The 13,105-nt window shown below is 36.9% G+C and overlaps 2 protein-coding genes across 5 annotated transcripts in view; both read left to right on the top strand.

The window, feature by feature from the left end:
• Positions 1-479: 479 nt before the first annotated feature.
• tmem208 (transmembrane protein 208) lies at positions 480-2,786 on the top strand. Its single transcript, XM_051113744.1, has 6 exons — positions 480-653; positions 808-903; positions 999-1,058; positions 1,385-1,521; positions 1,620-1,704; positions 1,799-2,786. Exons 1-6 carry the CDS (start codon positions 648-650, stop codon positions 1,940-1,942), a joined length of 528 nt encoding a protein of 175 aa, XP_050969701.1. The 5' UTR covers positions 480-647; the 3' UTR covers positions 1,943-2,786.
• Positions 2,787-3,029: 243 nt separating this feature from the next.
• katnb1 (katanin p80 (WD repeat containing) subunit B 1) overlaps positions 3,030-13,105 on the top strand; it is a 13,700-nt gene continuing 3,624 nt past the window's right edge. The window contains exons 1-14 of one of the 4 annotated variants that reach the window (XM_051114783.1): positions 3,030-3,370; positions 5,664-5,799; positions 5,901-6,031; positions 6,112-6,229; positions 7,295-7,395; positions 8,413-8,454; positions 8,817-8,900; positions 9,011-9,126; positions 9,257-9,328; positions 9,419-9,569; positions 9,835-10,019; positions 12,527-12,678; positions 12,813-12,931; positions 13,013-13,105. The exon at positions 13,013-13,105 is cut by the window's right edge and continues 126 nt beyond it. In XM_051114783.1, the coding sequence (XP_050970740.1) occupies positions 5,760-5,799; positions 5,901-6,031; positions 6,112-6,229; positions 7,295-7,395; positions 8,413-8,454; positions 8,817-8,900; positions 9,011-9,126; positions 9,257-9,328; positions 9,419-9,569; positions 9,835-10,019; positions 12,527-12,678; positions 12,813-12,931; positions 13,013-13,105 (1,404 nt within the window). In that variant the 5' untranslated portion in view covers positions 3,030-3,370; positions 5,664-5,759. Of the gene's footprint in view, positions 3,493-3,547; positions 3,806-5,663; positions 5,800-5,900; positions 6,032-6,111; positions 6,230-7,294; positions 7,396-8,412; positions 8,455-8,816; positions 8,901-9,010; positions 9,127-9,256; positions 9,329-9,418; positions 9,570-9,834; positions 10,020-12,526; positions 12,679-12,812; positions 12,932-13,012 lie in introns of those variants that run through there. The other 3 variants (XM_051114781.1, XM_051114782.1, XM_051114785.1) reach the window with 3 other exon arrangements.

Consider the following 13,105-nt stretch of genomic DNA (forward strand, 5'->3'; position numbering starts at 1 on the left):
TTTTGGGAAGATCTGTGCACTCACTTCAAGAAATTAGTTAATTCAGCATGATTTTAAAAACTGTAAAACATTTAAAAACTTGCCTCCAAAACAATCTTTAGATCTGTGGTAATGACCTCTTGATCAGAACACTTATTATTATGCAATATATAGTGATAAACAAGTGTTTGTGTGTTTTAGGAGAGACAAAATCTTGCTTTTTCTTCACCCCAAGGGGCCTTTAGTCCTGTTGTACCCTAAAATACTGTTGGTATCTGTTAGGCTGTTTTGGAGGAAAACAAAACCCATTTAAGGTCTAAGTGTAGAATGCATAGACTCATGCATATGAGTTATTGTTAGGTTTTTATTGCTCTCAAAAACCGAAATGTTGAATGTTGTACAGACAAGCCTAGTACTGTACCTACATTAAGTTAGCACGAGATGGCGACAAGTCCAGTTGTTTTTTTTTTTTTTTTTTTTTTGGCGTATCTGTGACGCGATTTCCAAGCGCCGGAAACGTGCTTTCGAGCGCTGATGTGTTATTTTCCCCAATAGATGTTTGGTTTTGAAGATCTTTCTGTAAAAAAATAATCAGATCCGTTAGGTTTTTAGATGCCTAAAATCGTTATTAGGTGAAATATTCGCAGGAGACGGAGAACTCAGGGAAGATGGCGGTATGAGACAAGCCTGACTAGCCATTAAAACAGTAACATGATTAATAACTGTATTTAAATATATCAATGAGATAAGTGTGTATTCTGACTGGCGAGATTGTGATTTTCCGTGTGTCAGTGCTGGCCTGCTATTAATTAATATGTCTCTCTTTAGCCGAAAGGAAAAGTTGGAACCAAAGGCAAAAAACAAATTCATGAGGAAAACCAGGATACTCTGAAGTTCTATTGCAGAATCATCCTGGGAGCAAACGTAAGGCATGCGTCTGAGTTTCAGTGTGCATTTTTAAATATAAAGTTTTTTTAAAGATATTTGTAATTGATTGATTGATGTTGTATTCTTGTCAGGCTATTTATGCAGCAGTCGATCTTTTGCTCTTTTACAACTCATCTTCATTTTGGACATGGGTAAGTCAGAGTGTGATTTGAATAAGAACATATGTATATTTGTGCTTTTGCATTTAGTGGTGTGCATGCATATCTACTTGTGGCCATGGTCCCCCATAGTTATCCTTATGTGAGGGGCCCCAATTCTAAAAGGTATAAGGCAGCTGTACACTTTTATGTATAAAGTCCCAATTTATACTGCAGAAAAATTAATATTTAGTTTGTTTACACTACTGCATTTTTTTCTACTAGTACTGCAATGTGTATTATTTATTTAAATAAACAGTGAAGTAATACATTTTTTTGGTAAATGTTATTTACTTCTCTCTTTGTCTCCTTTGTGCCAGTTCTTTCTACTGTTCGCAGTGGCGGTCTACATAGGCAGCTACAGATCTATGTCAGCAATGGCCAAACCTGCATTTGCTGAAGATGGTAGCTTGCTGGATGGAGGGATCGACCTTAATATGGAACAGGGCATGGCAGAGTGAGTTTAGTCTGTACATTTATTTCCTTTTTTGGCGTATTTCCATTCAGTGATAATTACTCATGACTGTAACCGACTTTTTTTATATTGACATGCAGACACCTGAAGGATGTGATTCTTCTTACCGCTATTGTTCAGGTCCTCAGCACTCTGTCATCCTACTTCTGGTATTTCTGGCTCTTGGTGAGACTGCGTAATTGCTCTGATTGTGATATCTTTGAGGTTTCACAGTTACATTTTTACTGAAAGTGTATTATTTGCTCGCTCTTTACACCAGGCACCTGCAAGGGCTTTGCATCTATTGTGGGTGAACTTCCTGGGCCCCTGGTTTTCTGCTGAATCACAGGCAGCCCCTGAAGATAACGAGAAGAATGACAAAAAACAGAGGCGACAGGAAAGACGACAGATGAAGAAATTCTAGACTTAATTTTTTTTACACGCATTGTACAATTACAAAGAACATGCAATCTAAATTATTCTGAGATGTTTGATATGACAGGTTAGTCCAGACAATAGATGGGCATTGTAAAGTGTCTTTGACTTTCTCTCACTTGTCATCAGCTGCTCCGTCCTTTTCAGTCCTTTGGTTCTTTTCTCTCACTTTATGTCCGTCTTAAAATCTCTAGCTCAGGTGTGCCTCTGAGTGGGGCTCCACACTTTTTTTTAATCATAAAGTGAGTTAAACTCACACAAAATGCCTTTGCTTACTATAGTGAGCTTTCGTATCATTAGTTTCAGTTGCTAATGAGTACTGCTCAACAGATGCAGCTGCAATGCCCTCAGAAATTAAGACCTGAGGCTGTATGAGCTTCACCAACCACATGACATTTCTCAGCACTTTGGCACCCTCTTTGGCCTGTCAGAAAATATTGTTTTGATTGTTCAGTATGTGCTGATTCTGTATCAAAAGTATTACTCTTTGATATATGGTTTTCTGGTGAAGCTACATTTTCAGCCTGGTGCTGCCTTGAGGGAACGCAAAGTAGATAGATAGAAGATAAAAATAATCGACCTTGTGTGGCAATAAAGGACTGTCTGGTTTCATATTTTAACTGTTCAAATGAATGTTTATGAAAAGTTGGATGGGTATCAAGAATAACTTTTAATAAACATGACTTCACAGTATTCACTGGCCCAACATCAATTTAACATTTCAGTGGACTAAAGAAGATAGAAACTGCGTCTTGACAACCTGGTTAAAATAAGTTGCTTCGGCTGAATTTTATGGAGACCCACTGATTAAAAAATAAACTGTTATAAAATGATGAGATGTTGTGAAATTTCTTTCAAATTGATATAATCATTCCTCAGTTTGTGGTTTATTCAGACAATGGTCCCAACCCTGTTCCCAATAGTACATGCTATAGATGTCAAACACACCTGATTCAACTCATGAAATATAATTAGCCCTGAAATATATTAGATGATTTTTTGAAAGGCCACCAGAATGAGGCAAGAAGTTGTTTTCAGTCCTGATAGCCCTTGGTGTTGTACAATTTAGATGTTTCCTTTGTCTGACCTTCAGGTTGGACTCGCTGCTAAATTACTTGGGATAAATTAGATGTGTTAAATGAAGGCTGCTGCAGAACCAGAGAACAACTATTAAGGCAGAGATCGTTCCACTGCGCATGCGCACGCTGAAATGCCCGCACTCAGGATCTTCTTTTCTCGTCCTAAACTAATCTTTTTCTCATTAGTGCTGATCTGGTCGCTCTATCGGCGGACTGTAGCCATGAGAGTCCCCGTGTAACCCAGACTGACCGTCACCAGCCCAACGAAGGTAAGGAGAACCGTTGCTAAGCTACCGCTAGTTAGCAACCAATCGGAAACAACACGACAACAGTAAAATGTAAGTGTGTAAAGTGGGTCGATGTTTGTCGTTCGACTGTTTAATCGTCAGCTTTCATCTCAGAAATATACGTCATCGGTTTCTGGACTTTAACAGCATCGCACAACAGATAAGATTATCAGGTAACGCAGGGTGTTTGTTCACAATTCAGATGAGTTCGTTAACGTTAGCCACCTTGTGAAGCTAAGTGGAAAGTTATCCAACAACAAGAAGTTTAAGTCTCTAACCTGTTACTGTGTTTATCAGTATGGCTTGTTAGTAAGGCTTTTAACGCAGTTCGAAACAAACAATCATGGAAAGTAGATTGATCGCTTACAAATTGGTCATTTTCACACACTAACTGCTAGCTATGATACAGGCTCGCGTGGCAAAGTGACTTCAACTGGATAAGCATCGATGATTTAATCTAACGTTAGTACCAGTTTCGGACTTCATGTAAGTAGTATAATATGTGTGTGTGCATAAGTGTTTCTTTAGACTAGTAAGGTTAGGTTTCAGGCTCGCGTGAATGATCAGTTTGAAATACGAGGCTGCACTTCGTTCATAAACGCCTTGACCGCGGTCTCACGATAAACATGATTCTGTGACTTACAAACGGGTATTAGAATATACTAATGTTTAGTTGCCGATATTATAATTGAATGTATGTCATAAGAGCAACACGATGATTTAGTTTAAGGGGGTCAAATTCAGTTCCTGGACCTGCAGAGTTCAGATTCAACGCTAATTAAACACACCTCTGATCTAACTAATCAGGTCTTTCAGGCTTATTTGAAAACTACATGATCTGTTTGTTTGGAGCAGGGCGGAACAAAACTCTACAGGGCACCCCCCTAATACAATTTACTCAGCAAATTTAAAACATTCGTGTCCACAAATGTCTCTTTATTAGGTAGGCACAAGGACTTGATTCTCAACATAATACAAAGTCACAGATCACTAATTTTCAGAGACACAAAATTATTATACAAGTTAACAGCAAAACTTTGATTAAATTTCAGATTTGTTGATATTCAAATGAAATAATGAAATTGAGATAAACAGCCATGATTAAATGTTTTGAGATGTTTTCAAGACTGAAACGTTGGTTGTGACAAACTTTAATATTTAGCAAGTACTGGTAGTGTGTAGGATTGCATCTTTTTCTATATTTTTGATTTTCAAAAGAAAAAAAAATGAAGTTGTGGTTTTGTAAAAATAGTTCTGTTTACTTGCAAAAGCAAGTTTATGTCTGTATCAAGTTTGACCCATTAGATCAGATCTAAGGTGTTTTTTTTTGTTTGTTTGTTTGTTTTTATTTTTATTTTTATTTTTTTATTTTTTTTCCAAAGCCTGTTATGAAAGGTTAAGGATGAAGTGTCCTGTGTTGTGGCTTTAAAAAAAAAAAAAAAATCTGTATTTCTTAAATTTTGCCCCTCACACATTGTTCTGTGTGAGGCACAGGTAACTGGACATAAAACGACTATAATCAAAATTAAGATGTATTTATACATTAACTAATAGGGGAACACTACCAGTCAAAAGTTTTTGAACTGAAGTTTTTTTTTTTTTTTTTTTTTTTTTTGATGTTTCTTAAAGTCCCTTCTGCTTCCCAAGCAGAAATATTTGTACTATTAAAAGTAACTGTTTTCTATTTTAATATGTTTTAAAATGAATTTTATTCCTGTGATTTCAAAGCAGAATTTTTTGGCATCATTACTCCAGTCACATGATCCTTTAGAAATAATTATAATATTATGATTTGCTTTTATTATAATAATAATAATAATAATAATAATAATAATTTATTTGATAAATAGAAAGTAGAGAAGAATTTATCTGAAATGGAAATCTTTTGTTACATATAAAACAAATGTCTTTCTCATCTGTTTAAAGCATCTTATAAATGCTGATCTTTGGATCCTTCTATTCATCAAAGAGTCCTGAAAAAATGTACTTGACTGTTTTTATTATTATTATTAATAATAATAATAATAATAATAATAATAATAATAATAATTTTAAAATGTATTCCAATAGTAAATGGTAAAACAATTTCACAATATTCCTGTTTTTGTTTTATTTTGGATCATATAAATGCAGGCTTGGTGAGCTGGAGACTTATTTAAAAAAAAATAAAAATAATAAAATCTTGCTGTTCAAAAACTTTTGACTGGTAGTGTATGTCTAAAAGTGATTTAACTTTAGGACATACTACTATGCCAAAATGTGTCCCTTTTCAGAGTGATCTTTATGCTCAGCATATTTACTCTGCTGTTTGTCTGTCTTTAAATGAACTCTTTTATTTTAACAGATGGACAGAGAAGATAAAGTACTACTGTCACATCCCTAACATTTGTGTGTTGGTGAAATGAGCGGAGTGAGTTGATTTTATCACACGATCATCACAATGGCTCTCACCAACACCACGATAACATCATGGAAACTGCGTGAGTATGAAGTTCCTTGTCATGCCACATAAATGTTTTAAATAGTCAAGATTTGAAGTTGTGATGAAACTGGCTTTAATTCTGTCATACGTGGTGTTCAGAGGAGATTGTGGCTCACTCCAGCAATGTGTCTTCACTGGTTCTGGGGAAATCGTCCGGTCGTCTGCTGGCAACTGGCGGCGAGGACTGCAGAGTCAATATCTGGGCTGTCAGCAAACCAAACTGCATTATGGTAGAACCCTCTTCTTTATTTGTTTATTTGAGAGCAATAAGTGTCTCACAGCTATTTGATAGTGTTTGTCTGTTCTGTAGAGTTTGACGGGCCACACCAGCTCTGTGGAGTGTATCCAGTTTAACAGTTCTGAAGAGCGTGTGGTGGCCGGTTCTCAGTCCGGCTCTCTTCGGCTTTGGGATTTGGAAGCTGCTAAAAGTACGTGGTTTGTGCTGCAGCTTTTGCACTTTGGTTAACATTAAATCTACAATAAGAAACGGGGTGATTTTTCTTGAAACCGTAAAGAAAATGTGGAGCTTAATGGGTTAGTTCAACCAACAATGAAAATTGTCATTAATTACTCTGCCATCATTTTGTTCCAAACCTGTATAACCTTCAGTCATCTTCAGAACACATATTAAGATATACTTATATCTTGGTACTAGTGAACATGTTAAAAAACTGACAGGGAAGAAAAAAGTTGTTTTTGTTTCCTTATTTTGTTTGATGTCCATGCTACCTTTTTGCGTCTTGAATAGATGTCTTGCTGTCTGTGCAGGGTCAGAAAGCTCTCAGATTTCATCAGAAATATTTTATTTTGTGTTCCAAAGATGAACGAAAGTTTTATGAGTTTGGGACAAGATGACGGTGAGTAATTAATGACAGAACTTAAATTTTTGGTTGAACTATCCGTTTAAGCTGATCTTCAAAATTAGGAGAAAGCAACTGAGGCCCCACTTTATATCTGGTGTCTTTAAATACTGTGTACCTATATCAAAAATTGTTTGGGAAGACACTTCAAAATTCAAAGCAGGGCTGGTAAAATGTTGTAGTGGTTCTAAATATAGACTTAATTTTAATTAATGGAAAAATTATGTCTTTAAGTTTATAGGATGAAATGTGAGGCAGAAATTTCTTTAGAGGCTTAGAGAGTCACCCTATCAATCTTGATTAAGTCATGGTTAAAATGTGCCTGCCTACTTTTGAATTGGTATTCTGCACCCTGATGGGACACTAGGCCAACATTTGATGTAGAGGAAGATGATGTCTAAACTTGGATGTTGTGAACTAGCATTTCTCTCACTTTCTGGGATGATTAAATGAACCTGTTCGGTGGAAGAGGTCCCGTCGTGGTCCTTCCACTCTGATCCTTGAAGATATGTCAGGGGCCATCTGACCAGAAACACCTTGAGATGAACACATTTTCCAGAGTATGTTTATCTATAGCTGAATATTTGTTTGTTTGTTTTTTTTTTTTTTTTTTTTTTTTTTTTTTCTCCCAAGTTCTGCGTACTTTGATGGGGCACAAAGCCAGTATCTGCAGTCTGGATTTTCACCCCATGGGAGAATACCTGGCGTCTGGCTCTGTAGATAGCAATATTAAGGTGTGTTGAATGCATTTGCTTCGGAAGTTGTGTAGTTGGTATAAGTCTCATGTTTTATAGAGTAATCAAAGAATTTGATTCTTACTCATTTACTGTATAAGGTTGATGTCATGTTTACATACACCTTGCAGAATCTGCAAATGTTAATTTTACCAAAATAAGAGGGATCATACAAAATGCATGTTGTTGTTGTTGTTGTTGTTGTGACCTGAATGAGATTTTACATGAGACATTCTACGTTTACGTACACTTGATTCTTAATACTTAGGTTTTTAGCGTTTTTGTGTATTTGAACCCTTTCCAGCAATGACTGTATGATTTTGAGATCCATCTTTTCACACTGAGGACAACTGAGGGACTTGTGTGCAACTATTACCGAAGGTTCAAACACTCACTGATGCTTCAGAAGGAAAAACAATGCATTAAGAGCCAGGGGTGTAAACTTTTGAACAGAATAAATGTGTACCTTTTTCTTATTTTGCCTAAATATCATAGTTTTTTCGTTTAGTACTGCCCTTCAGAAGATACAGAGAACAAAATAAGTTCAATTTAACCTGATTCAAATTCAAAAGAAAATGTATACAGCTTACAAAATAAACATCACATAATGTAAATGTTGTCACCAAATAAGAATATGTGAATAACTCAGTTTTGACATGTCAAAACTATCACGACGACAAAAAGTGAATCATTCAGGGAACAGCATAACATTAAAAAATTAAGTATATTTAAACTTTTGAACAGGGTCATTTTTATAAATTCAACTTTTGTGTTCTTTTGTGGACTATATGTAAACATCTTTTATGTGAAATGTCTTATTCAGGTCAGTACTAAATTAAAAAAAAAAAGTAACACGAATTTTGTATGATCCCTCTTATTTTGGTAAAATTAACATTTTGCGGATTCTGCAAGGTGTATGTAAACTTTTGACCAACTGCATTTACATTTTATTGAAGGGGGTGTATTTGTGTGTATTTCTGAAAAGACTAATTAACTTGTCTTTTATTTCTTGTCTAGTTGTGGGATGTGAGAAGGAAAGGATGTGTGTTCAGATATAAGGCAAGTACAAAACGGATGTTGTTTGTGTGTGTGTCTGTACAATCATAAGCCAGGCTAATCACCCTTAACACTCAGTTGTGTCTGAGCACATGATTAATCTGTGGATTAGTGGGGTGCTCTCAATCTATCTTACTTTACTGTTTGTGTGTCTTGTTGCAAGATTCAGACGTTGGTTAACCCACTTTTGTTTTAAAAATCTGGATATTCATTTTGCCTTCAAAAGGCATTAAATGCAAAACATCATGTTTAATTAAAGCACTTTAACTTGGAAAGTGTCTCATTTATCTGGTACATATGCAGAAGCTCTTAATGAATGTGACTGTGTCTTTGTTTGTGTGGTTAATATGAATGTTTCTTTACAGGGTCACACTCAGGCTGTGCGCTGTCTAGCCTTCAGTCCTGATGGAAAATGGCTGGCTTCAGCCAGTGATGACAGCACAGTAAAGGTAAGAGCTGTATTGTACGTCTCACTTTTGGAAACTATCTTGCCTTGTTGTAGAATGAAGAAGGAAGTAGTAGTAGTTTAATGTGTGCTCTCATTCTGCTCTCCATCTAGCTGTGGGATCTGATAGCAGGCAAGATGATCACTGAATTCACATCACACACATCAGCAGTCAATGTTGTGCAGTTCCACCCCAATGAGTACCTGCTCGCCTCTGGGAGTGCAGATCGGTACTGAGTGTTTCTGTGTGTGAGAGGTTGTGTTTGTCTGTCTATAAATATTGTGGATGAATTAAATGTGTTTAGTGCTGCTTTGTTGCCCTCTGGCACCCTCTTTATGCATTTTGTATATTTGTTATAGGACTGTTAAGCTGTGGGACCTGGAGAAATTCAACATGATTGGCTCGTCAGAGGGCGAGACGGGAGTTGTGAGGTAGTTATCAACTTTTTCAGTCTGGATATGTTTGTTTTTCTCTGTTTGACCCCCTGGCTAAATTCTGTGCCTTTTCTTTTTTTTTTGCAGGAGTATTTTGTTTAATCCTGATGGTAGCTGCTTGTACAGCGGCTCAGAGAACACACTACGAGTGTACGGCTGGGAGCCTGACCGCTGCTTTGATGTAGTGCATGTAGGCTGGGGCAAAGTGACTGACCTGGCCATCAGCAACAACCAAATGGTTTGTACTTTTATACATAGTCTTTCTTTTTACATACATATGTGAGTGGGAGCTGTAATATTTAGTGAACTAGCATTCCTCTTGCTTTCTGGGATGATTAAATGAACCTGTTAGGTGGGAGAGGTCCCGTTGTGGTCCTTCCACTCTGATCCTTGAAGAATTCACAGGGGCCATCTGACCAGAAACACTTTCTGTGAAGCTCTTTTGCAGGAAATTGTTAAAAGGCATTTTAACAGTTTCTATCTTTCATCTGTCTCTTGAATAGATTGCGGTGTCCTACAGTCAGAATAATGTGAGCTGGTATGTTGTGGATCTCAACCGAGTGAAGAAGTCAGGATCTGTGATCCAAGGGCTGATTCAGGACAAACTGATCCCAGCTCCCAAATCTGCACTGGGAACAACACTAAGGCGGAATTACGATCGACCCACTACATCCTGCACTGGACAGGAGTGAGACTTACTTTCTTCTTTTGTCTCATGCACATACACTGCGTATACTTATGTAATAACCTTTGGTGTGTGCTAGGGATGTGCATCTCCATAATTGAGGCCGATGCAATGCACATCTCGTTTCGTAGCCAACAGTACATTCAAAATGCATATGAAGCAGCAGCTACTAATGCAATACGGTTCACTCCAATAACAATGCAGTAGGATTTGATTTCGATTCAACACCACATGATTACACCGCAATACGATGCAGTGTAAAACATATGATGTTATGCCGTTCAGTATGGTACAGATTAGGGATTAAATATTAGATGGGAGGAAAAATATATTGCAATGCTTTCTCTCACAAATATATTGTTGGGTAATTATACTGTTTATAAATTGCTGGCATTAGGGAGCGTCTATTAATATGCGGAGCACTGAAATCGCTTTTGAATGTGCGCTCACTTTTTACTTTCACTTTTGAGATTTATCACGCTGTGAAGCGGCAGTACTTACCGCACATTTTACAGAATTAGATGTTTGTCAGTGGTGCTCCAGATCTGCAGATCATTCACCATCATCCTATCAGTAGTCTCTCCTCACTCTGTTTATGTGGTAGGTTAAATTTTATGCACTGTAATGTAAAAGGCTACCACTAGCAAGCGGCTAACCATGTCCCTTCAGTGGCTCCGTAGAACACGCAATTATTTTATCTTTATTTTTTTTTCTTCTTTCTACAGATTCACTATTTGGGCACATCCCTAGTACAGATTGTTTTTTTTTTTTTTTTTTTTTTTTCAGTTCGTTGTATTTAGTTGGTGGAAAATGCAGCTATATCTCTGCCATGTTATTGCCATGTCTACATTCTATGCCTCTGTCTCCGTAGTGTTGTCATGCAGCATATTCACATAACAGCAGTGATGAGAAAACTCTTATGAGAGAGGAGAAATCAATCTACAATATTGGTCACCAATTATTGTTCACTTTCTAAATAAAGAAGTATAGTGCATCTACTATAATTACATATAAATACATTTTTTACCAATGCAAATATGTTATGCCTCATGATACATATGCCACATTGTATTTGATGCGCACTTGTTAAATTGATGCATTGCATTGTTAACTTTTATGGCAATGCACATAATGCACATAATACACACAATGCACATAGTGTGTGCACGCCAAAAGTAAAGCGAATAGTCAAATCACGTTACATTATCTAGATTACTCGCATGGTATTGTGTGAATAAAAAAAAAATTGCATTATGAGGAGTGTTTTCATGCTAAGAAGTTGTCATAAGTTTTGAGCTGCCTGCAGATGGCTACAATAATTCTTTCCCCCATTTTCTAAAACAACCGGACCTATCAAATCGGACATGGCTTGCACAACAACGCATCATGCAAATTACTCAATTGAGTTGAAAACTTGCATGGAAGACGTATTTGAGGCGAATGTCTGGCAATCGTGACCTTTACATCACCCTACGCAAATTTGTGTCTATGCGTTGACTTTGCATGTGATGTGTTTACACGAATAATAAAGTTCGCTTTTGGTATGCACACACCATTAGATTGTGACTTCTGAATAAAAAATGTCAACATGGTGGTTTTACACTCCCTGCAGCTTAAACTGGGCATGACGGTAAAGGGATAATTCACCCAGAAATAAAAATTAATTAATTAGTCACCCACATGTTGTTCCAAACTTTAACACCTTCGTTCATCTTCGGAACACAAATTTAAGAGATTTTTGATGAAATCTGATAGCTTTCTGACCCTGCATAGACAGCAATGGTACTACCATGTTCAAGGCCCAGAAAGGTACAAAGAACATCTTTAAAGTAGTCCATGTGACATCAGTGGTTGAACCGTAATGTTATGAAGCTACGAGAATACTTTTTGTGCCCAAAGAACATAAAAATAATGACTTCATTCAACAGTTCTTCTCCTCTGTATCACCCTAGCGCAATCTCTCCAAAACGGCACTAAGGTAACTTGGAGAAGAATTGTTGAATAAAGTTATTTTAGTTTTTTTTTTTTTTTTTTTTTTTTGCACACAAAAAGTATTCTCGTAGCTTCATAACATTACGGTTCAACCACTGATGTCACATGGACTACTTTAAAGATGTTCTTTGTACCTTTCTGGGCCTTGAACATGGTAGTTGTCGCTGTCTATGGAGGGTCAGAGAGCTCTTGGATTTCATCAAAAATATCTTAATTTGTATTCCAAAGATGAACGAAGGTCTTAATAGGTTTGGAATGACATGAGTGTGAGTAATTAATGACAGAATTTTCATTTTTGGGTGAATTATCCCTTTAAATTAATCTGTGACAGTAAAGGGTTTTACTCTGTTACAAAATTTATGTATCATTTTTTTTTTTTTTTTTTTTTTTTGACCATTTATTTACAAATAAATGCAGTTTTCGTGAGCATAACGGCGCAAAATCCAGCTTATGAGAAGATTTGTCTGATGTATTTTTAAATGCATTTAAGAATACTGATCTTTTGTACTTTTGTGTAGGATGAAGCAGAGTTCAGAGGCAGATCGGCGGAGTCCAGAAGGAGAGAGGAGAAGTCCCAGCAGCGAGGATGAGAAAGAAGACAAAGAGAGCAGTGCAGAAATCACCAACCCAGAAGATTATAAAGAGATCTTTCAGCCACGCAGTGTCATCTGTGAGTTCTAGTTGCACAAAATGGGCAATTTTCCCACACGCTGCTTCACATGTGCCATTGTATATAATCTCACGTTCTCTCTCGTTTGTTTCTGGGTCTTTTTTTTTTTTTTTCCCCCATTCTTTTTCATGCAGCACGGACGCCACCTAAAAGATCCGAACCTTTCCCAGCACCCCTAGACAATTCTTTCTCAGAGAGTGTACTAGAGAAACCTGGCTCTGCAATTAAGATTGTAACACCAGTAATAGACAGGGTAGGTTTTCCGCTTCATAAATTTCTCTTGCTTAAGTCAGAAGGGTAGGCTGTGATTTTAATGATGATTGTGTATTTTCAGGCAGGACAGTTGAAAGGTCCCATCACCTCCTCTACTCCAGTACAAAGAGTTGAACCAACTGTGATTGCTGCTGCTCCCCGTCCAGTAGCTGTG

Source organism: Labeo rohita, chromosome 7 (genome assembly GCF_022985175.1).
Source record: "Labeo rohita strain BAU-BD-2019 chromosome 7, IGBB_LRoh.1.0, whole genome shotgun sequence".
NCBI lineage: Eukaryota > Metazoa > Chordata > Actinopteri > Cypriniformes > Cyprinidae > Labeo > Labeo rohita.

What these genes read in the sequence shown, in the direction of transcription:
- tmem208 (XM_051113744.1), top strand. An exon ending in GAATCATCCTGGGAGCAAAC is followed by an intron (nt 904 to 998) that starts GTAAGGCATGCG and finishes TATTCTTGTCAG; the next exon opens with GCTATTTATGCAGCAGTCGA. An exon ending in TCTGGTATTTCTGGCTCTTG is followed by an intron (nt 1,705 to 1,798) that starts GTGAGACTGCGT and finishes TCTTTACACCAG; the next exon opens with GCACCTGCAAGGGCTTTGCA.